A 23819-nucleotide genomic window follows, 5' to 3' on the forward strand; every position below is an offset into this window, starting at 1 on the left:
TATCTCTACAGCAGAGTGAATTATCTACTCCTTAGCTCACCCTCAGTAATATGGGATTTATATAAGATCGTTAGTGGGTAGGATTTTTTTTTTAACCCTTTGATTTAAACAGAACTTACCACAGTTTATGTTGGAAGTTTTTTCCACTTGCTTAGACTATAATAAATTTAGTTTAATCCTTTATCCAAGTGTAAGCAAACAAAGTTTGCGCCTGAAGTATCTTCAGGACTGAGGCAACTCGTGGTAAAGGTGGACCAAGCTCTCATCACTCCTTGTCTTAGTATCTCCCATAATGCAAAGCACATCTCCTTGCAGACATGTATAAATGCTCTGAATTAAGGGAAGGGCCACTACCCAGACTGGTTTCGACCTTTATTGAGGTCTCGTCAGTGGGAGCCAGACCCAGAAGTGGTGATACCATGGTGGAAGCAATGGAGAAGTCATATTTACCTATACGAGTTGCCAAAAGGTGTCTCACCTTAATGCAGAGCATTATACATGTCTGCAAGGAGATGTGTTTTGCATTATGGGAGATACTAAGACAAGAAGTGATGAGAGCTTGGTCCACCTTTACCACGAGTTGCCTCAGTCCTGAAGATACATCAGGTGCAAACTTTGTTAGCTTACACTTGGATAAAGGATTAAACTAAATTTATTTTACCACAGTTTAATTGACTTAGTATTCAAGGATCATGAAGTCTGTAAATAAATCCAGTATGATTTGGAGATCCTAAATTTTACTTATTATCCAAGTTCTGAGACTCCTCTTCTTACAGACTATTATAACTTTCTTTAACTCTTCCTCCTCTTATTGCATCTAAGAATAGGAGTCTCAGAATCTGGATAATTCTTTCTTGGTTCCAGCTGCAGACATAGCCAAAATACCTCACTCTCCATATATGCTGGATATAGCATAATATAATTTTTTCCCTTAGTATATGGGATTCTTGGAAAAGTAAAAGATTTGATGATGATAAATAAAAGCCACCAGTTAAATAAAAAAAATTAATGAAATACATATATGCTACCAATACCAAAAACTGTTCAGAGAGTTTCCATCAGAAAAAATATTGAAACAATTGCAGATGGAGCCTGCTTTCAAGGAAATTAACTCTTCCCTACTCTGTCATGATTGTAACATTTTGATTTTTTTTTTCTCCAGAGCATCAGTATCAGTACTTTTTTTTATCAGACTTTTGAGTTTGTTTTTACTTATTAACTGTGTATTTTTATTGCGTTTGTATGAAAGAAAGTTGTCACCAAAAATGCACTATCTCATACACTACAGAATAACATGCTTGTAAATTTTGAATACTTGATACATATATATATAATATACATACGTGTGTGTGTGTGTGTGTGAGAGAGAGAGAGAGAGAGAGAGAGAGAATGCCAATAATCAACATTTCAGGTATTGTCAGTAGTGCACTCAGTAAATCTCATATAAGAATGAGATATAACAAAGTGATTTGAACTATTAATCCATAATAATTAATCTGAGCATGATCAAGTTGAATATAGGAATTTAACCAGTTCTTTAAAACAGTGTTATTGATTTGTTTTTTTGTTCCTTAAGAGGACATGGGCAAGAAAAATTTCAAAATTATAATATGAAACTGTTATCCATTCACTTTAGGAATTAGCTGGAATCTAGTAAAGAAAAGTACAAAATGATCCTTGATAAATACTCATGCCATGAAAGAGCTAGGACATGACAAATCTTTATCAAGACTTTTTAACTGAATGTGACTTAGGTGATCTCATATGGAGGTGGCAGGAGTTTTTTCCTTCTAGAAACCCAAACAAACTTTTCTTTCCACAGAACATGTTAATGGTTGTTTCTATGGTCAGTTTATCTGGCCATAGAAACACACGATTAACAGGCATAATACACTTCCCTCATAACCTGAGATGTTTTGGCTGTAATGCAGAAATAATCTAATCCAACCATGATAATCTTTGCTAGTTCAAGCTAGTAGAGATTGCCCATTGTATCAGGAGTCTGATTAGCTCTTTCTTATGTTGACTACATGTTGCTCTGTACTTTTCATGAAGAAGGGAGGATTCTGAAGATCTTGGTGACTAAGAAGTAAAAACTATGTTCTTTTTGTCATCTTGTTTCCATGAATGACAAATTTGTCTTATAAATACACTACCTTTTCAATAGAAAAAGGGTTTGGTGAAAAGAATAACAAATGACTGTAATCTATTTTTTTGTTAATGGATTATGTTGAAATCAACTGTTACCCCTGACACTTCTTCAGTGCATTTAATTAATGCACTGATATTGGCAGATAAGAAAGTGGTTGGAGCTAACATTCCAAAAGTACTTAGTGTCATTTACTGTCACTTGAATTAACAAGACCAGAAATAGCTCATATTTCAAACACCCATGTCATATTTATCCAGCCTTGTAAACCACATCTCACTATGACAAACTCATAGGTACAGAAATAGTCTATCAAATAGCGGGCTACAGTAAATTCTGTTTAGCATAGTATCATACCTATAGGGCATTGGTTGGGTCTTGTCAGTAATTCGTTAGTGAATGGATTTGGTATAGCATAATTCATTTCCACCTATTGATTATTCCATGAACTATGCAGTTATGTTATTTCATAAACTAACTTTATTTCCCTTAATTCCTTTAATTTAATTTCATTTCACTTTACATTCATTTCTTTTATCATAACAGACATAAATGAGACTGGATCTGATGCCAAAATAACTTAAATGCAAAGTTCACTTAGGTTGATACAATAATGAATATTTGAATGTGAGACATCTAGAATATTTAAAGTGAAGCATTTATTGAACATATGGAAAATTCATTGGACACATAATATTTATCATTGTATATTATTCAAAGAAATGTTAGTGTCATTATTGAAGTTACAGCTATTCGCTGTTTCAGTATTAATATATTTACAATTTGAAGAATGGTTATAAGGAGTCATTAAATTATTTGCTTCTTTTACTGTATTTTACAAGTAGTTCCTAATTACTTTTCAAAGAGATATTTGTATAGAAAGTAGCTCTCTCTCTCTTTTCAGCACCAGAAGGTAGTTATCCTAATGGAATTCGTGATGTGTTTCGCCAGGCTATACGAGAAGAAGGAATAAGAGCTCTCTACAAAGGAGCAACACCTGTTATGCTAAGAGCATTTCCTGCTAATGCTGTAAGTTTAACTTTTATGAAATGTAGCACTTATGGATCATTAAATAAAATTTATATAACATTCAATAAATGTTTCTGCTACTATGTTTTTTTTTTTTAAAATAAGAATATTACATTCATCTCTCACTATAGTGACTAGGACTCCAGAAATCCACTTGCCGTAGGCAAGTTACCAGAGACAAGTGGCAAGTGGATTTTAGTTTCATTCTAAATGCATTCAAAATATATTATTTTCTTTGCATAATTTATGCTTTTTTTTTTTAAACATCTCCTTCACTGTCAGGTTATTTTATCATCGCTGACTGCCAGTGAATTTATTAGAGAGGTTTTATTTCCATAGAGTTGGAAATAAAACTTCTGGATCTGAAACTCTTAAAGAAGTCATCTTCACTTTCTTTTATCTCCTTTAAGGTTCAGAACTTTATTTTTCTTTCTATATAAAAGACTAAGAAAAAAAAAAACCGAACAGTTATTAAACACTTAACCTGTCATATCTTTTAACAACAGTTCTCCTGTTGTCTTTGTTGACAGAACTCTTGTAACATATGTACTTCAGCCATAACATAACTCATAAATATCTGCTGCTGAGTTTTAAAAATCTCCCTCATTTCTCTCTCATATTATAGTATTATAGTGTTCTTTTTACTCTATGCATGCTCCACTATGCATCACACTTCCAGTTTTCATTTCAGTTGTAAAACAAGAAAAATGAGCTGCCATTACATGTTACTACATCGCTTTAATTGAAAGCAGTATAATAAATTTAGTTTAATCCTTTATCCAAGTGTATGCAAACAAAGTTTGCACCTGAAAGTATCTTCAGGACTGGGGTAAAGTGGTACAACACCGGGCGACTCCTTGCAAAGGTGGAGCAAGATACCAACACTCCTATCTCAGTATCTCCCATAATGCAAAACACATCTCCTTGCGGATATGTATAATGTTATGCATTAAGAGAGGGGCCACTACCCAGACTAGTTTCGACCTTTATTGAGGTCTCTTCAGTGGGAGCCAGGCCCAAGTGGAGATACCAAGGCAGAAGCATTAGCAAGGTCATCTCCTCCTATATTAAACTAAATTTATTATAGTCTGACCAAGTGAAAAATAAACTTCCAACATCTTTCTCCAAATCCAGAGTAATTTAATAAAAAGGTGGCACACCGTTTGGCAGCTCCTATAGGAGGAGATGACCTTGCTAATGCTTCTGCCTTGATATCTCCACTTGGGCCTGGCTCCCACTGAAGAGACCTCAATAAAGGTCGAAACTAGTCTGGATAGTGGCCCCTCTCTTAATGCATAACATTATACATATCCCCAAAGAGTTGTGTTTTGCATTATGGGAGATACTGAGATAGGAGTGTTGGTAGCTTGCTCCACCTTTGCAAGGAGTCGCCTGGTGTCGTACCACTTTACCCCAGCCCTGAAGATACTTTTAGGTGCAAACTTTGTTTGCACACACTTGGATAAAGGATTAAACTAAATTTATTATAGTCTGACCAAGTGAAAAAAGAAAAAAAAAAAAATTTGAAAGCAGTATATTTTGCATACTTGGTGTGAAAGAAAACAAGTAAGTTTTTCATGTATCATGAATATATTTAAATTAAATGACAGTTATCGTTTCCAATAAATGAATTTTATAATCAAATCAATGCATATACAGTAAGCACTACATATGTAATAGACATTTTTTTTTTTTAAAAAAAGTGTGCTTTTCTCACAATATAATTTCATTAACAAAATAAACCAGTAATTATAACACAAATCAAAATTGGCACAATCTAATCAAATACTGTATTTGATTAGATTATGTATTACGTCTACACATCATATTTCTTGTTTTATTCATCTTGCACCAGTTTTTAATTTATTATTATTATTTTTTGTACATATTTATACACAGACGTAACAGTACCATTGTGTACACCACTGCTAAATTAGATAACCATTATACATATATTTTGCTTTAACCTATCATCTAGCCATTTCACCTAACTAATTCTGCCTTAGATAATTCACCACTTCTATAACCCTTTAGGAAAGTCCACCTTTCATACCCTGGTAAAAAGAAAAAAATGTACTTCATATATTTATTCTAATGCTCTTGACTATCTTTTTATTATGCCCTTTGGTAGGGCCTGGTTCAGCCAAATGCAGCAGGCTGTGTATGGGCCTTGAACTAACTTATAAACTTCAATTAAATCTCTTCTCAATCTCTTGTTATGTAAACTCATCTGATTGCAACTAGCCAATCAATTCTCATAATTACCATGATACAATTCCTCTACACTCTTAGTGTCAATCTTCTGTGAATATCCTTGATTTTCTTCACATCCATTAACCACCTTAAACGTGTTGCTGGATAAAATATATGTCATTTTAAACTTTGTATCCATGTTATTCCAATGGAATATCAATGGTATTCATAATACAATAATGGCCTGACTAAAGACTTTATCTAACAATATCATTACTTCCTTTCTCTGTAAGATTTCAAATTTTAAGTACTGCACTTATTTTGCTCAGAAAATATAAAAAACTTGCAATTTTCTGTATAATAAAACTTTCAGTTAAGGAAATTTTTTCCTTGCCTGAAAATTTATTTAAATTTTCAGGTAAGGAAAAGAACTTAATAAGCTCTCCTGTTTGTACAAGGAGAGCTTAGTAAGTTTTATCAGCAGTGTGAAGTGAGTTCATGCATATTTAGACATTCAGTTAGCTGGTAACTGAATGAAATAGAATTGAGGGAGTAAAAATTTATGGAATGGAACATAGAGCAATAAATTTATCTGAAAAATGGTGAACAACTGCCAGAAGATAAAAAAATCTAAAGAAAGCCTCTCAAATATTTTAAAGGATAACTGTAGTATATTTGAAAGTTTATTTTTCACTTGGTTAGACTATAATGAATTTAGTTTAATCCTTTGTCCAAGTGCGAGCAAACAAAGTTTGCACCTGAAAATATCTTCAGGACTGGGGTAAGGTAGTACAACACCAGGCAACTTGCAGCAAAGGTGGATCAAGCTCTCAGTATCTCCCATAATGCAAAGCACATCTCCTTGCGGACATGTATACTGCTATGCATTAACTTTGTTTGTTCACACTTGGACAAAGGATTAAACTAAATTTATTATAGTGTAACCAAGTGAAAAATAAACTTTCAAATATCTTTCTCTAAATCCAGAGTAATTTAATAATAAGGTGGCACACCTTTTGGCAACTCCTACAGGTAAGGATGACCTCTCCTATTGCTTCTGCCTTAGTATCTCTCCACTCTGTGCCTGGCTCCCACTGACGAGACCGCAATAAAGGTCGAAACTGGTATGGGTAGTAGCCCTTCCCTTAATGCATAGACGTATACATGTCCGCAAGGAGATCTGCTGTGCATTATGGAGATACTGAGACAAGGAGCTGAGAGCTTGATCCACCTTTGCTGCGAGTTGCCCGGTGTTGTACTACTTTACCCCAGTCCTGAAGATATTTTCAGGCATAAACTTTGTTTGCTCACACTTGGACAAAGAATTAAACTAAACTGTAGTATAGTTTGGAGAAAATTACACACCAAAATACTTTTGGACTTTGACAGAATACAACATGAAAGACAGTTGGAAGATATGGGATTAGATTATAATCTATTAGCTTGGGTAAGAGGATGGCTGACTGACAGATATCAAAAAGTGGTTGTTGAGGAAGGTCAGTTTGTAGTATTTAAGGTGACCAGTAGTGTATCGCAGGAATCAGTTCTTGATCAGTTGTTATGTGATCTTTACATTAAAGATATTGGAAAAGATTTGACTGTTAACCTAGAGCTGTTTGCTGATGATGCAAAGACAGGTAAGGTAATTGTAATGTGACTAATTTGCAGCATGATGTGAACAGGTCAGGCTATGGATCGTGGAGTTAGGAAGCTGAAGTTCAGGCCCATTTATAAAGATTGTAAATACAACTCAGGATAATTACAATGCTGCAAAACATTGGCATGTATGAATGAGGAAGCAATTTTTCCCCTTTACAGAATATTGTGCACAAATCTGTTTTCCTGGTTTTAGTAGTGATGCAAATACAGTGGAAAGGTACAAAAGAGAGTGTTAAAGATGATATCAGGAATGTGGATTATGAGGATCGATCAAGAATTTGTGGGCTGCAGACACTAACAATGAGATATCCCATGGCATATTAGGTTGGTGGGATTATGCTGAAAGAAACCGATTAGACTATTAAACATGAAATTTTATTATTAATTTGTTAATGAATAAATCTTAGTATTAATTTGGTCTAGCTACTCACTGATGAGATCTCAATAAAGATCGAAACCAGTCTGGGTAGTGACCTCCCACCATAATGTATAACATCACCCATCTCCTAGGAGATGGGTTTTACATTATGGGAAATACTAAGAATAGCGATCAGAACTTTCCCCACCTTTGCTACGAGTTGCCCTAGTTTATACTACGTACTTGGACTACGTGCTTTAGCTTACACTAATAGTCGCCGATACTTTTATAGTTGACTATATTCGGCATGAAACTCTTTGATTCCGATCTTTGAGTTTCTTATTCGGTTTTGAAACAATGTGGGATTCAATATCCCCTTAATTTAAATAATGAAATTCTAGTAAATAGGAAGTTGAAGTTCATGTGCCATATAGCAAAGATGATAGCAAAAACAGGAAAAAGAGGTGTGATATGATAGAAACCTACAAACTTCTGAAAGGGTCATATACAATACTATCAGTAGATGGTATTTTTAATTTTATGGAGGGCAGGAAGTAGAGAATTAGTATAGTCAAAAAGGTGAGAGCTAGATTTTTTTTCTGAAAGAGGAGTGTGCAATTGGAATGGCTTGCCTTTGGATGGTGTTGAGTGCTGGTAATATGAATGGACTCAAGAAAAGGTAAGACAGTTGGTGTGGGTGATGTGGCCTTCCTCAGTAAGTCCATGACTCTGGAGGTCTCTGATAATAATAATAATATCTCACTTGCGGATACTCTGCAGTTCCTCCTACAAGATTTTCTCCTCAAGGTAGTGAGATAACAAAAATCAACAGTTATCTACTCTCATTACCTGGTAAAGCAAAATACCAGGTGTATGAGCAGAAGGCATAGCAGTGGATACATCTCCATACTCTGGGGAAATTATTTTATGGAATGTGAAAGAAATGTTTTCTGCTATCTTTCCTCAACCTTGCCTTTCCTTTTGGTTGTGCTATAGGGGGGGGGGGATCTAATTGCTGACTACCTTATTTTTTTTTAACACGCACTAATCAACCATAAATAAGGTTGGATGACTTTTCTTTATGTCATAAACCAGTTTATTATACATATATTTTATAAATACTCACATCATCATCATTCTAAAGGTGGGCATTGTGAAAATCTTGGTACATTGAGCAGGCATGATCTATTCTTAAGGCCATTCTATACAGTGAGATCAGATTTACCAATAAATCATTATGAATAGCACTAGATGCAATCCTTCAAGTATTTGACACATCATTCTTCAACTGGACTTTCTTTCAAAAGTAATGCCAGAACACACACATTTAAAGTTTTCAAAAATTTACTTTATTAATTCAAATTCAAACCAGTACAAAAATTACCTCTCTGCTTCCTTTGATCAAGGAAAAGTTGCGATGTATATCTAACATCTCTTGTTTGTATTGTTTCCTCTAGTGTTTTGGATGGTTAGTTAAACATGCTGGATCCTGGTTAGCATGCTGTTTCCAATAAGCAGAGAGCCTATTGGAACTACACAAAAATTTGTATGGTTCCAATTTACTACTCCTCTTAATAACTTTAAAATTTATTACACTGTTAGAATAATAAATGTTAGTTACTAAGAGGAGCAGTAAAGAGGAGTAAAGTACTAAAAGGAATAGAGAGTAGAAAGAAATAATAATCCATTACATCCAAATGAGTTAAATACTTGTGAACTCTCAACTCAGTTGTTTTTGTTAAGGAGTGTCTTTTGAAAACTACTGTTATGTAAGCTATCCTGTTTTGTATGGATTCTCATAGGACACACTTTACTAATACAATTGAGTTGAGAGTTCACAAATATTTAACTCATTTGGATATAATGGATTATTATTTCTTTCTACTCTGAGGACTCAGTGATATACTGTCATTAAAATTATTTGTAATTATTAATTATTAAAGAGAAGAATTTAAGTTTTCTAGGTTATTTACAAAAATTCAGAAATTTAAATATATAGGTCATTGATTCTTAGGATGCTATTAATAATTGCTCTTTTTATTTTATTATTTTTAGGCTTGTTTCCTTGGCTATGAAGTGGCAATGAAATTTCTAAATTGGGCTGCACCTAATCTTTGATGATATATGTCAGTAGTTCTGTCCATTTTAAGTTTAAAAGTTGTTGCAGAAGTGCTATATTATACTTTTCCCATTTGTTAAATCTGTTTAATACTCTCATGTGCCTTAATGTCATTGCAAAATTACTTAATCATGTACTATATAGGTTGACCTTCTGACATTTATGAAGTCTTTTAAAGTAAAAAGCATGCCATTGTTAAAGGTGCCATGTTAGTGAAAGGGAGAGGAATGCTATCTGTGACATTTATTTGCAAATGGATTTCAGTGGAATAAGATATCTTTAGAGTTAATCAATAGAGAATTCTAAGTTTTATCCAGTGGTACTAAACAGAAAATGATGATATGCTGGATGTTTTGTGAAGACCTGGCTGATTATAAATTCTCTCTCTCTAATTTTAGGGATAGTAAACAGTTGAAGTACCATTTAACAGAGACAAATGCTTTTCATTCTATGTGCTTAACTTAAAGGATTCTCTATGTACAACTTTAATGACACACGAAATACCAGTCTGAATTATACTTCAGAAGAAATTATATTGTTTTAATTCTTTACCCAAACAAAATTTTGTGCATGAAATATCCTCACATCTAGGCAACTTGTATGCAGACTGCTACTTCAGATCACATTGTGTACATTATGAGATACAGAACAAGTCCCTTCCCCTTGTTTTGAGACAACAGCCCGTACCTACAAGTAGCCTGTCATGAAGATGTTTCACATGCGAACTTTTTGTTTGTTCATAATTAGGTAAAGGATTAATACAAGAATATCATTTCCTGTTGAGTACAATTTACTTTCTGACACAATCCTACCACAATCCACATTTTCCGATGCAGCAGTTTACAAATACTCATTCACATAGCCTCACATGAAGTGTGGTCAGGAAGTCTCAAAGGCCAAGGAATTTGTCCTATTCTCCAGTGTTTTATCAAGAAACTTCGCACTACTACATTTTGATATTGAGAAGAGGCTATATAGTCCTTAGAGTGAGCAGATTTGGCACAAACTAAGCACTCCATGACAGGAAACCTTCTATTTATATATTGTTCTCTGTATTATAGATATCTTCAAAGAAAAATTTCTTGCACCTTCTACCTTGCACAGACCTCGCACAACACATTTTCCTTTCTTACTCCATCCCCACAGAAGGCTTTGTGCTTTGTAGGGCCTAAATGATAGTATTGATATGGTACAGTTTTGTGGTCTTTCACATGTGGGATTAATATTTAAAATGGTTTACTGAAAACTTGTGAAATGTGTGAAGGCCTCCCTCACTTGTTACACATTCATGCCACTGTATCTTATTCATTCATCCACATTTCTTGTACAGACAAGTGTACCATCTAAGCTATAAAGTAATCCCACAAATTTTTTTCTTGAGGATTAGCCATTTTGCTTGAAGTTTTACAACCTTCAAGCAAAATGGCTAAAATCTCACACTGGAAAAACTGCTGCTATATTGAGAAATACACTTCATGTGACAAATCAAATGTCATATGTAAGTGCTTAGAGATATAAATATTTATAACCAGTTAGGTCGCCATGAAATATGCTGTATTTTGAGATGTTAGAGAGAGAAAGAGATGAATACTGAATAAACAAGATTGTAAAAACACCTGAAAATAGTGTAGTGCAATTAAAATAACAGCATTCTCAGTGATACAGTAGCCTTTCTAGACATTATAATATGTGTAAGTAATTATATAATTGTCTTAGCTCTAAGGCCATTTTGGTTACCTGCAGTTACCAATATGTTACATTAATTAGAGCACAATGATAAATTATTAAATTTATCATTGTGCTCAAAAGTAATGCTTTAAAGACCAAAAACATATAGTAGGACCTTACCATTTGCAATTTGTTTTGTCAGTATTTTCATTATGTCTTCATTCTGCAGTATGGTACCAAAAAAAAAAAAAAAGCTGAACTTCACCTGCTTACTTCATAAACATATGTTGTAGTTATTCAGTAGTTTTTTTTTGTTTTTTTTTCCCACCGTACTGTACATTAAGTTTTCACACATGGCTATTTTTGATACCCTGTTTTGAAGATTGTGGTGGCACTTCTGGGGAAAAGTAGTCTGTGTTGTAGCTGAATGGTGTGTAGAAATATGGGCATATTCTTTCACATCTAACTTCTTTGGTCTACATTTTATAAAGACTACATCAGCATTTCACATTTGAAAAGATAGGATGTTGGCTGGGTAATTTTGAATTTTTAATGGTGTTCAGCAATAAATTCTTCCAATCCATGTCAGGAAAAAAACATGTTTTTCATCCATATTTATATAGCTAACAAAAGCTTCAATTAGAACATTTACTTATAATACTTAGTTTTGAACTAATACAGTAAGTGCAAGAAAGAAACACTTACATTCAAAGGCTTGTAGTCTTCATAATCAAAGAAATAGCAAGTATGGCCACAGTGAAACATTAAATTGATTTACTCAAATACTTTTGCAGGCCCTGTTTTCTACTTCAGGAATATGAATTACAAAAAAAACACTTAAAAGATGTCAAATAACAGAGCAAAACTACATATTCAAAAAGTAACAAATGTTAAGAACCTAATTGTAAAAATTCAACATTAGATTTCATGTGCTTATCATATTTTAACTCTGCAATATAAGACAGTTGTAATTTTACTACATGTGATTGAGAATACAGCCACCATCAAATGATTAACCCAGTTTGACTCAGACTTTTTATTCATTAAAACATTTCTCTGACATATTTTGCTGTCTATGGCTGACAGCATTTTCAGAAAAATGAAATATTTCCCATGCATCATAGGCTTTTTATTTTAATAATTCAAACATAAAATAAAAAGCCTATGAGACAAACCAAGTTTTATTATTATACGGGCACCTTCATGGAGTCCAAAGACTCATCGTGTTTGGACTTCTATCATACTTCTCCTTGAACCCATTTAGAGACAAAGCACTCACACCCCTACTAACCACACCTTTATTCAACTTCCAGGGATTGACCCCTTGTTCTGGTCCCTCTATCCAAGTGCTGAAATATTTCTCCTACATCTATCCTATAAAATCCTTTAAGCAACTTAAATGTTTCTATCGCATCTCCTCTCTTTCTCCTATCAACCAACTTCTGCATTTCTGTCTTCATAAAGAACATGCCACTCATCATCTTGGTCATTCGCCTCTGAATCCTCTCCACCGCTTCCTCATCCCCGAGAAACCCAGGGGACCAGACTTGAGCATAGTAGTCCAGATGTGGGCATATCAAGGCCTTATAAAGAGGAATAACAACTTCCTTATCTCTACTTGTTAATGTGTTCTTCAATAGCCAAGTAATCTTATGGGCTACCTTAGCAATATGTCCTCTTAACTTTAGCTCTGTATCTACTACCATCCCTAAATCTCTATTTTCATCTATTTCCTGCAGTATAATTCCATCAATGTGGTACACAGCTTATAATCTATCCCAAAATGCATATCTTTACATTTCTCAACATTAAACTGACACCCATTAATTTTTGTACATACTGACAGCCTATTTAAACTGTCTTGCAAGTTCTCCACATTGCACTATTACTCTACTCATTTTGCATCATCAGCAAACAACTGAATATTTCCTTTCAAGTTATTTCCTATGTCATTTATATATAAATTAAACAGCAGTGGTCCCAGCACTGAACCTTGTGATACACCACTAGTCACCTGTTTTCACATTGATTCTGTCCCTCCATATACCACTTTTTGATATCTGTCCAGCCACCCTCTTATCCACTTTAACCAGTGTCATATCCATCCCAATTTTTTCTAATTAGCGTAACAGATTTCCATGTGGTATTCTGTCAAATGCCTTTGCAAAATCATCATATAGCAATTTCCTTTATCTAACTCAGCTGTTACTCTATAAAAAGTTAGTAAATTTAATCATTCAAGATTTGATATAAACTACTTGTAGTGAATTACTTAAAGAAAAGGTGTCTTTGTTGCAGTGCATGGGTGAATGAATCATTTCCAAAAACTTTCTTAAGCCTGTGACTGTATAACCCATTATATGCAGTGTACAGCATTTTGGTTTACTACTAAATAACAATGTTTCTCATTTGTTTTGTGGGAATCTAGAATTTATTTATATGCTCTTTTCTTCTGTATGTCTGATATGTTCACTTATATGGATTTTTGCAAATAGAAGCAGTGGGCTCATCAGTTTTTACCATAGATTGCTAATATTTATATGGAATATTTCAAAAAGATGGACCTTGGGAAGTTACCACATAAAACCTAAATGCAGAACCTGCATACTGCATCCCACTACCGCAGCATAAAAACATAGCATCATTAGAACCATGATGAAGAGAGCATATGACAGGTTAAATGATGAGAGGAACCAAGAGCTTGAATGTCTGAGAGATATTAACAAAAAATGCTTCTAATGTGCATGTCCGACAGTTCATCGCGGGAAAATCGATCGCTGACAATTCATTGCGGAGAGTAATCATTGGGGAGGAAAATTTATCGCTGGAAATTTATTTAATCATGGGGAAAATTAATCACACAAAAATTCATCGCGGATATGTGTGGAAAAAAAATTCCCATATAAGAAAAATTTTAAAAAAAATTTACGTATAAAGTTATTCATATTCTTTCTTACTACAGGCTCTGTAGATGGAATATTAATTGTTACAGAACTGGGATAGGATGGTGAGGGAGAAAGAGCACCATATTTAAGAATATTTAGGGAGAATAGTTATATCCAACTAATATCGTGGCAATCTTAAGACGTAGCTTTTAGCCTATTGATTACTGTCTAGTAACCAGAAAGGATTATTAAAGATCTGATTTCTGACAACAATCAGCAGTTGTAATAATGGAGACTTATTTTTAGGGTGTAAAAGAACACTGTAAATGATATTATACATGAAAAGATAACATGAAATCTATTAGTGAAAATTAAAATTATTTGAACTGTTTGTTATCTAAAAACACGTTAAAACAAGTATTGTGCACCTAGAAGGCATGAATGTTGTGATGGTTCTCTGTTTTTATTGTATTCCTTCAAAATTGTATTATTAGCCACTTCGAAGGAACAATTATTATTCTGTTGTTATTAAAATAACTTAAAAATTTCTCTTCAAGAGGAACTGGAATCAGTACAATCAAGCATCTCTCTATCAATATTTGTAGTCCTGAAAAGGAACTGTTTTGATGATCATGAAAAGGAACACTTTTTATTTCATACTGTTCAAAATATAGGCGGAACAATTAAATTACTTAACGAATTTGGTGGTACCTGTCCTGCTTGATTTCGGGTTCTTCAAATAGACTTTTTACAGAGGCATTGCTTGGCATTTGGCCGATGACAGCAAGAGATATTTTTGTGTATGCTTCCATGATAATTCAATGAATCCCATCATTAGTTGTATGGGCTTGATCTTTAATCTCATTAAGTAGCTTCGCTGCTTCAACCCATACCATGTTACCTGCATGATTATGTTGGTTAATTCATTTGATAATGTTGTCGGCAGGTGTATGAATACGCGCATGCAATGCGTTTTGCCAATAATATCACATAATTTAATGATTTATATTTATCAGGAAATAATATAAACGAGAAAATATACAAAATTTGCTCATTTTTAATAATCACAATTTAATTTCAGTATCGGAATATTAAAAGTTATCTGGTACAATTGCCGGCCTGGTTGGCGAAGTTAGCTTGTCCGTTCTCCAGCCAAGAGGCTGCAGGTTCGAATCCTGCCATGAGCATGGATGTGTGTGTGATTGTCCTACAAACTTTGTGTGGAAAGGGAATCTGTGACGCTAACAGATTCTGCTAGGGTCTGTGACCCTATTCTAGCAGAAGACATCATTGCCAAAACCATGTGAGGTAAGGCAGTGACCATACGGCGTTTACGGATGTCAAATGTGAAAGAAAAAAAAGTACAATTACTTTGGAAAAATAATGAATTCAAATAAAAAGGTGCACACGTGTTACCTAGCAGTATTTGTGTGTGATGGTTTGGAAGGGTGGGGGAGAGGTGAGCCATCAAAGACGAAATACAATTTTAATTCTGTTATGAAAATTTTGACGCATGCACCTATGCATGTTCTGAATGATGAACTGTAGGGAAAGTATCGCTACTCCAAAATTAGCAGAAAATATGTACATAATAGTTTACTTCATAATAGCCATTCATTTCAATATGAAATGAGCGATTCCAGGAAACCAAGAAAGTTGAAGTGCAAAGAACTACAGATTACGTTATAAATATTATACATTATGTGATATGATTAAAGATTTACGTATGATTATCTATAAGGTAATATCTTAAAAGTTCACGCAATTTGTGAACTAATTTTCTAACTAAGATTATGAATAAAAAATAAAGAAAACAATTTGTAACAGATGGAGGCTGTATTTATTTTAAGATTTGGATTTTTATGAATTTATAAAATAATTGTTTGACAAAAATAATTATCTTGAATCAAGTTCTGGGAGAATAAAATGTATTGTTGGCTAAGATAATTAGCAAAAAAAATAAAAAAATGATAGTGGCATTGTTCTCCAGAGTGATACAATCTTAAGTGAAGAAATATGAAAGGATCTCTTATTTGCACTGGCATTTAAAAACTATAATTATATGATAAAGCAAGTAGCAAAAACAAATGTAACTTGTAGGTAAAAAAAATTCGGTAACTGGAATCTAATATAATTTAGATTCCAGTTACCGAGCAAACAGCAAGCAACTGCGTTTCTGGTAATAGGTAACTGAACATAGCTACATACGCGAGGTAATCTGGTTAATTGTTCTCGTCAGCATGAAGGATTATCGCACCTTCTGATGGATATGACAGTCAAATGCACTTGATTTTTTCAACCATGTTTTTTCAACAGGTGATCTGACTTGTATCCAGGATTTGCTGGACGTCCTGGCCGGTTGGGAGGTTAATCCTGCAGAGGTCGTGGTCAAAAAAATTGCAGCTTAGGTCGCGTGTATCTGAGAAATACATTCATTACTAGTATATGCTGAAATGTGATAAAACTTAAAAAAAAACACTACAAATATGATACGTGATGGTTTATTTTCAGTTATAATCTAGAAATTACTGAAAAAAAGAAACAAATAAAAAAAAAAAAAAAAACTAAATTAATACTATACCGACATCAGAGTTCACAGTATCTCTCAGATACAATTTACTATCAAATATCACTTTCGCATTCAACTCCATCATTCTCATCATCGGACTTGGGTAACATTCGCTGAATCTCTTTAACATCTGATGGATTATCCTGTCGATATATTTTTCCAGCCATTTTCAATGGTAAATAAAAAAAAACTAAAACAATACTATACAGACATCGGAGTTTGCGGTATCTCTCAGATACAATTTACTATCAAATATCACACACCTCTACCTGAATTTAGGCAATATGTGAAAAACTGGTGTATTACTTGCCATGACTCGGTATTATACTATATCTGTAGCCCTTACTCCATGCTTTCTTGTTTGGTAATTTTTAAATGTCTGAAAAAGGATCATTTAAATGGAGAAAAGTATAAGTTTAAGGCACACAGAAATAAGTTTATTTAGAACTTCAAGAGTGAATCTTATTCCCCAATAAAACTATCTTCTCAGATTCAATTTCTCAAATTATCTTTGAAATATCTTTAACGGCATGTTAGCACATTATATTGGGGATTTTTTTTTTTTTTTTTTTTTTTGTTATTTTGGAAAACTCTGACATCTTATTTTCAGCAGCAAATATGGCAATTGTGCATCAATTAGTGAATAATTCAATTTCTTGAATAATATATCACCTTAAAATTTGGTGCCTGATTAGCTAACTATTTTAAACAGCATGAGAGAAATGTGATGATAGCAGATATTATCAGAACAGATACATGCTCCAGAAACTGCAGGCTTATATAAACCATGCTAACTAAACATATCGTGAAAAATTATAGAAGATAGCCTACCATGTTGATGATATTTACTAGTCTCAAAATCCTTTTCATACATCTGATACCAGAAATGGAGGAGATAGCATATGAATTTTTATGAAAAACAGCATCAGTAATGCATTTCTTGATTAGATTAATTATCATGTTTGTGTTTCTGAATGATCAAAAAGAGATATCAAATATGTGCATTGAAAATGCACATCTTCTAACTGGAATTGGAAGCTATTCTCATTAAAAAAAAAAAAAAAAATTAGGCTTCTAATTTGAGTGTCTATTGCTACAAAATTATGCTTTAGATGAATTGTAAATGAGGAGGGGAACCCTGTATTACAAGAATTCCTTTAACATGCCATTTCATGATTATAGAATTTGATACTTATCATAATTCTGGCCAGAAGGAATATTCTGAGTGGTTTTGTGTCAAGTTTAAATGATGAATTCTATTCCTAGGTTTCATTTTGCAGAACTGTACTAACAAGAATAGCCTGTTCAAAGATATGCTGAAAACAGTGTTGTTCCAGAATTAGTAGTATTCTAAGTTTCCATAGATTATTGTATCTTTTAGTAAACACGTAATCTGGGTACAAATTATTTTTTTAATTAAAACTGAAGCTACAATTTGTTTCTTAGCACCATATTAATATTCTTAGATTTGAATTTTTTACTGTTCTATTTGTCTACTTGAAACAGACTTCATTCCAGGAACATGCTTCTTTTTTAAGAACTATTTTATAAACTACTTTCACATAATCCTCCCCCCTTCCCCACACACACGCATGTAAAGCTTTCATTTGTTGAAAATAGTTGTGTATTCTTGTTGTAAAAAAAAAAAAAAAAAAAAGAAGCTAACTGCAGTTCACTGAACAAGCCCTCACAAATAAGAAATTTCTTGTATCTTGGTTTCATAGCAATATTCAGAAAATTCAAAATTCATCACACCTCCAAAACAAAGCTAAATATTTATAGTAGATAGATTCATTCAGTTTGTTAAGGTGATCTTAACTGCACTATATTTTTGGCAATTAGATAAATATGCACATTATCCAGCAACAACATGTCAGAAGACGGGTGTAAATTTTACTATTTCATTTTGGTAGAGAGATGGACTTCTTTAAACTTTTTTGCTCTTATCTCTGTCTCTCTTTTTACTGATTTAGCCATGCTCATGCTATTTTCTACAATGTTTTTTTTTTTTTCTCTCTCCTCTAGTTCTTATCTTAGCAACATCATAACTCAGCTACTTCCAAAACATTCCATATCAGAGGCTCTTGCATCACATATGTGGGCACTACAGTGTTCATGTGTAGTTTTTGGTATGAGAAATGGTTATGTTTTCAATATTGAGTGGTAATTTGTTCTTCCTTTAATAAGCTGTTCCATTGAATGCAATACTGCGTAGAATTCAAACAATTCTAAAAGTAAATATAATTTAATAGATGTATTTAGATGAAACAGATGTATATAATTGTTTTCAGAAGTTGTTAATTAACCTTCTTAGGATTAATATATAATTATTACAATATATATTGTGAAACTAAATTTTCTCCAATGAATATTGACATATGGTAATAAATAAAACAAACTATATATATATAGATTTATTATTATTTTATTTGATAAATTAAAATTATTCCAGTACATTATCATTTTCACATGAATGTATTTGACATTTTGGAAGACAGAAAAGTATTTTGCCAAAGTTGATGAACTTATTCCTCTCACTTTTTTTGTTTTGGTCTTATCTTTGTATATGATGGAGATTTTGAGGAAGATAAATATCTTTGAACAAGGTCCTACTTGCTATATTTTAAAAGCATGCTTTTTTTATTTAGAATTTAGTTTATCTAAATGAAAAAGGATATGACTGTGGAAAAATTGATGCTGTTTTGCTTAGATAACTTTCATGTATCTCTCAATCTGCTTTTTCATAAATTAGTACTGGGATACTGTTGTTTTTTAACTATAGTATTTATTCATTTCTAATTTGAAATGTCTTAACATTAACAGGGGTTTCCAAACTGGATTTGCAATTTTTGTACAGCCCATATCTAAAGAAATTTTCAGTTTTGCCCCATTCACAGAAATTCTATACATTACTATGTTACATTGTTACTATTTTTTTCTACACCATTGTGCAGATTTTGATTGCCTTTCTATTAAACCTCAAGACGAATTCAACTCAGTGTCTCTCGTCTTAATACATTCACACCTTAAATTTTGAGCCTAGTCTAAGTATATTATAAATATCGTTATGTGGGGAAAACATGCTTCACATAAAGAAGTTCATGACTTCATAGTTTTATTACTTTCACTAGAAACAAAAACATATATTGCAAAATTTGGAGACTTCAAAAAATAAAAAGTTAGCATACTAATGAGATTCCTGCAAGATCAGCAACTGCTTAATAATGTAAGGTGCATTCAAGTAGTTATTCTATGCATACTGTGTTGGATTAATACTACTTAACTAAAGCAATTATAGTATGGACCTCAAACTTAGATTGTTAACAGTAAAATATAGTACCTACAACATAAAATACATCTATTTTTCTGCATGCTGTTTCCATCCTATCATATTCTTAACTTTTATGACCTAATATGTATTCTTGAATTCTAATTTTGTAGTTATTTCTTTTATTTAAAATATATTATTGCAGTGTAGAGACGTATAAGCCCAATTTGATTCTTCGTTTTTAATTATGTAAGTAAATATCAGGCATCATAATAAAGTCAGCAGTATCTGGAATTATGTGGTGTTGGTTAATTAACACATATTTTATGGACTAATCAAACATTATTTATCATTCTGTTGTTTGCAGAGGTGCGGGGGGTGTTTCATTATGCAAATAAATTTCTAAGTTTCTTTTTTAAAATATTTAAGTTTTTGACCAGGCTAATAGCCAAATCCATATTTATTATTAAATATCATTTATGGGTTTTGAATCCTTAACCATTTCAAAAATATGAATCAGATATTCTTTATTATTCTATGAGCAGAGGTTACTTATTCTATATAATATTTATTGATATAAAAGATTAAAAACCTGTGTTTGCATATGTACATACATGCACTCTCCATTGTGTGTGTGTATATATATCTATATATAAGTGAAACATATTATTCTTTTATAGATTTACATAGATTTTAACAGTTGAATTTCTAGTAGGAGCAACAATATTTCACTGATTTCTTATGTTTTGCTTATAAGTGGAAATTCAGTGTTAATTTCTTTTTTATATATACACATTTACCATTCTCTGAATCATATAATTAAAATTTAGTATTAGCGTAAGGTGGGATAGTTACTGTATTGCTATCATGACACTAGAATTTTGCTTATGATAATGCTAATAAGGAATAGAACAGTTTATATAACTGAATTGTAACAGCAGTTAAGCAGACAATCATTTTCTAATTATTTGGAATGAAATTTCTGGGGGATATAAAACTTGGATCATTAAACACAAGAAACATGTAATACAAATTCTTTTTATGGTGTTATAAGTTGTATAATTTATTCTTATTCTTTTCCCAAAATGTGCCATTAGATATTGTATATAAATATATATACTCGCTTTTATTTTACTTACATAAGAATATTATATATTACAGTGTTTCTCAAACTATGAATCGTTAAGGGTCTGCATGTTCTATATATTTATAAATGATAGTTTATTTTTGGTGCAGAAAGTTAATATTAACTGTTTTATTACTTTCAAGATTACATGACCCTGAAATCAGGGACTCAGCATATGTCAAAGGATGATGTTTAGAGTGATCTCCAGTGTAATGTGTTTAAAAGTTGTAGATTCTCTCTCTCTCTACATATATATTACAATAAATGAAATTGTATTACTTGTTTAATAGAAATGAAACTATTATACTTAGGTTTTCCTCAAGTTACTGAAGTTTGAGAAACTCTGTTTTAATTGATATTTGCTCAATATCTCAAAGTTTGAAAAAGTCAATATTTTAAGTTTTATGATCATTATGTTGTGCTGTTATATAAATAATGCATTGTGCACATTTCATAAATGTGTAAGTGATTTCATTTGTGAAATACAAATATGTTATTTCACAAATTTGTATTTTATGTTCACAATATTTGTACTGAATACAAATATATTTTTGCCAATAAACTTTTTTTTAATAAAATAATTTCAGAGTATTGTGCACTACTACAATTGCAAAATTTTAAAGGAATTATTAGCATCAAAAAATTGTCCAGTAAAGCAATAAGCATGTCTTAAAATTTGTATTTGATATCATGTAAGAGATAATGAAATGTTTTGTTTTCAGATATATATGATTATAATAAAAATGTTATGAAATACTGGTATGCAGATTATGTTTAGTAATTTATTAGTTTCAATGGCTAGATAGTCGAACACAATTATTTCATGACCAGTTTTCTTCATCACTGATTTGACCAGTTCTTGTTTTTCTGTTTTCTAAATCTCTTTGAATTGTATTAACCTACCTCCATCTTAATCTTTCTCTGGCCTTTTTCCTGACTATCCCCCCCCAAAAAACACTTATTTTGTTTTGCTAATCTTTCATTTCTCATTTTGTTTGAATAAACCATATATTGCTTAGGTTTGCTTATAGGTTCTTGAATGGTATTATTTTTAATAAGGTTCTGCCAATCATGCTCTCTCTCTCTTCGCTCAATTTTTTTAGTACTTCCATCTGATGTTTTATTTTTTAACTCAGATCTCTATTTTAAAATTGGTTTGAACAATGTCTTATATAACATTTGGTATTTTAACTGGAATCAGGTCTGTCTTATTAGACCTGCCCTTTCTCCAATTTTCCCCATTTTTGGCATTGATTTTCAGTTGTGCTATTTGGGTCTTCAATGAGAATGGCCTTTCCTTTTTACGTTGACCCAAGTTCTACTGCTTACCTATTAGAATCTTCAGTGGGACCAAAGACACAAATAATCCTCGTATCCCAATTTTCTATTTTAAACTTTGCCCATACCACTCTATGTGAAAATTGGTTTCCATTATTTTTACATTTTTTCTCTGATTCACTATTATTATCTGAGACCTCCAGGAGTCAAGGACTCATTGAGGGAGGCTATAAATCACCCAAACTAGCTGTCATACCTTCCCTTAAATTCATTCATACTAGATGTACTCACTACCCCAAAGGCAAACTCTGGGAGAAAAACCTAACTCTTACCCCTTTCTTGACTGTGAACAAACTTAACTTCCATGGATGCCCCCATGTTCTCTCCCACCTTCCATATAATGAAAAATTTAATCAGATGATATCCTATAACACCCATTCAAAAGTTTATAGACCTCTATCATATCAGCCCTCTTTCTCCTGTTAACTGGAGTCTGCAATCTACATACTCAAAATCTGTCCTCATTATCTAAATCCCATAATCTAGATATAATCTTCATAACTCTTCTTTGCACCCTTTCCACAGCTTCTTGGAAGGGGGACTTCTTCAGAACAGTAATAGAAGGTAAAGTTCCTGGAAAAAGAGGAAGGGGGTAGACCATCAATGAGATGGGTAGATGGTGTGTGGAGTGACTGATCTTCAGAGAGTTGAAGGCTCCAGAAAAGCAAACAGGACTACATGGCGAGGCCTGGTGTGGCCCATCACTGAGCATCAGAGTGACTCTACGGCATCTGTGGATGCCCAGTGAACTCACTCTTTATCCCCTTGAAATCTGGGAGACCAAATCTGCACACAGTAATCTAGGTGTTGTCTTATCAAAGCCTTATAAAGAGGCAAAATGACCTCCTTATCCTTACATGTCAAGGTTTGCTTTGACGTCGCAATTGTCCCCTGAGTAGTATTTGCAACTTTTGCTAGGTGATCTTTGAACTTCAAATTCCTACCCACCAATATGCCAAGATCCTTTGCCTCCTCAGTTTGTTGTAGCATAACCCTGCTAATATAATATGCTGCTAGAACTTTAATCACACCAAAGTGCATAACTTTACACTTACTAAGATTAAACTGACAACCATTTTTGTTTGCCCAAATTTCAGCCTATTCAAATCATTTTGTAAGTGCTAAATATCAGTAGCATCCGTGATTGCCTTACCTGTCTTCACATCTGATGTCATTAATGTATAGATTGAGCATAATGGCCCAAGGACTGAGCTCTGAGGTACACCACTGGCCACCTTAAAGCTGGCAGATTCACACCCACCATATACCACTTTTTGATATCTGTCAACCATCCCCTGATTCAAGTCAAGAGTTTATATTCCAATCCTATATTCTCCAAGTTATGCAACAGCTCTTCAACCTTGTTTTCATGAACCTCTAACTGTTCATCCAATGTAGTAGCATTCTGCACATGTTACATACACCTGGTTGATATATCTTAGCAAGAGCACTCATTAA

The 23819-nt window shown here is 32.9% G+C and overlaps 1 protein-coding gene across 1 annotated transcript in view; it reads left to right on the forward strand.

The window, feature by feature from the left end:
• colt (carnitine/acylcarnitine carrier protein colt, mitochondrial) overlaps positions 1–21781 on the forward strand; it is a 201735-nt gene extending 179954 nt beyond the window's left edge. Inside the window, exons 8-9 of the mRNA XM_090393217.1 lie at positions 3054–3178; positions 9444–21781. Of these exons, the coding sequence (XP_090249343.1) occupies positions 3054–3178; positions 9444–9506 (188 nt within the window). The 3' untranslated portion in view covers positions 9507–21781. The remainder of the gene's footprint in view (positions 1–3053; positions 3179–9443) is intronic.
• The last annotated feature ends 2038 nt before the right edge of the window (positions 21782–23819 follow it).

Source organism: Typopeltis vanoorti, chromosome 5, assembly GCF_054136105.1.
Source record: "Typopeltis vanoorti isolate ZY-2024b chromosome 5, IOZ_Tvanoo_1.0, whole genome shotgun sequence".
NCBI lineage: Eukaryota > Metazoa > Arthropoda > Arachnida > Uropygi > Thelyphonidae > Typopeltis > Typopeltis vanoorti.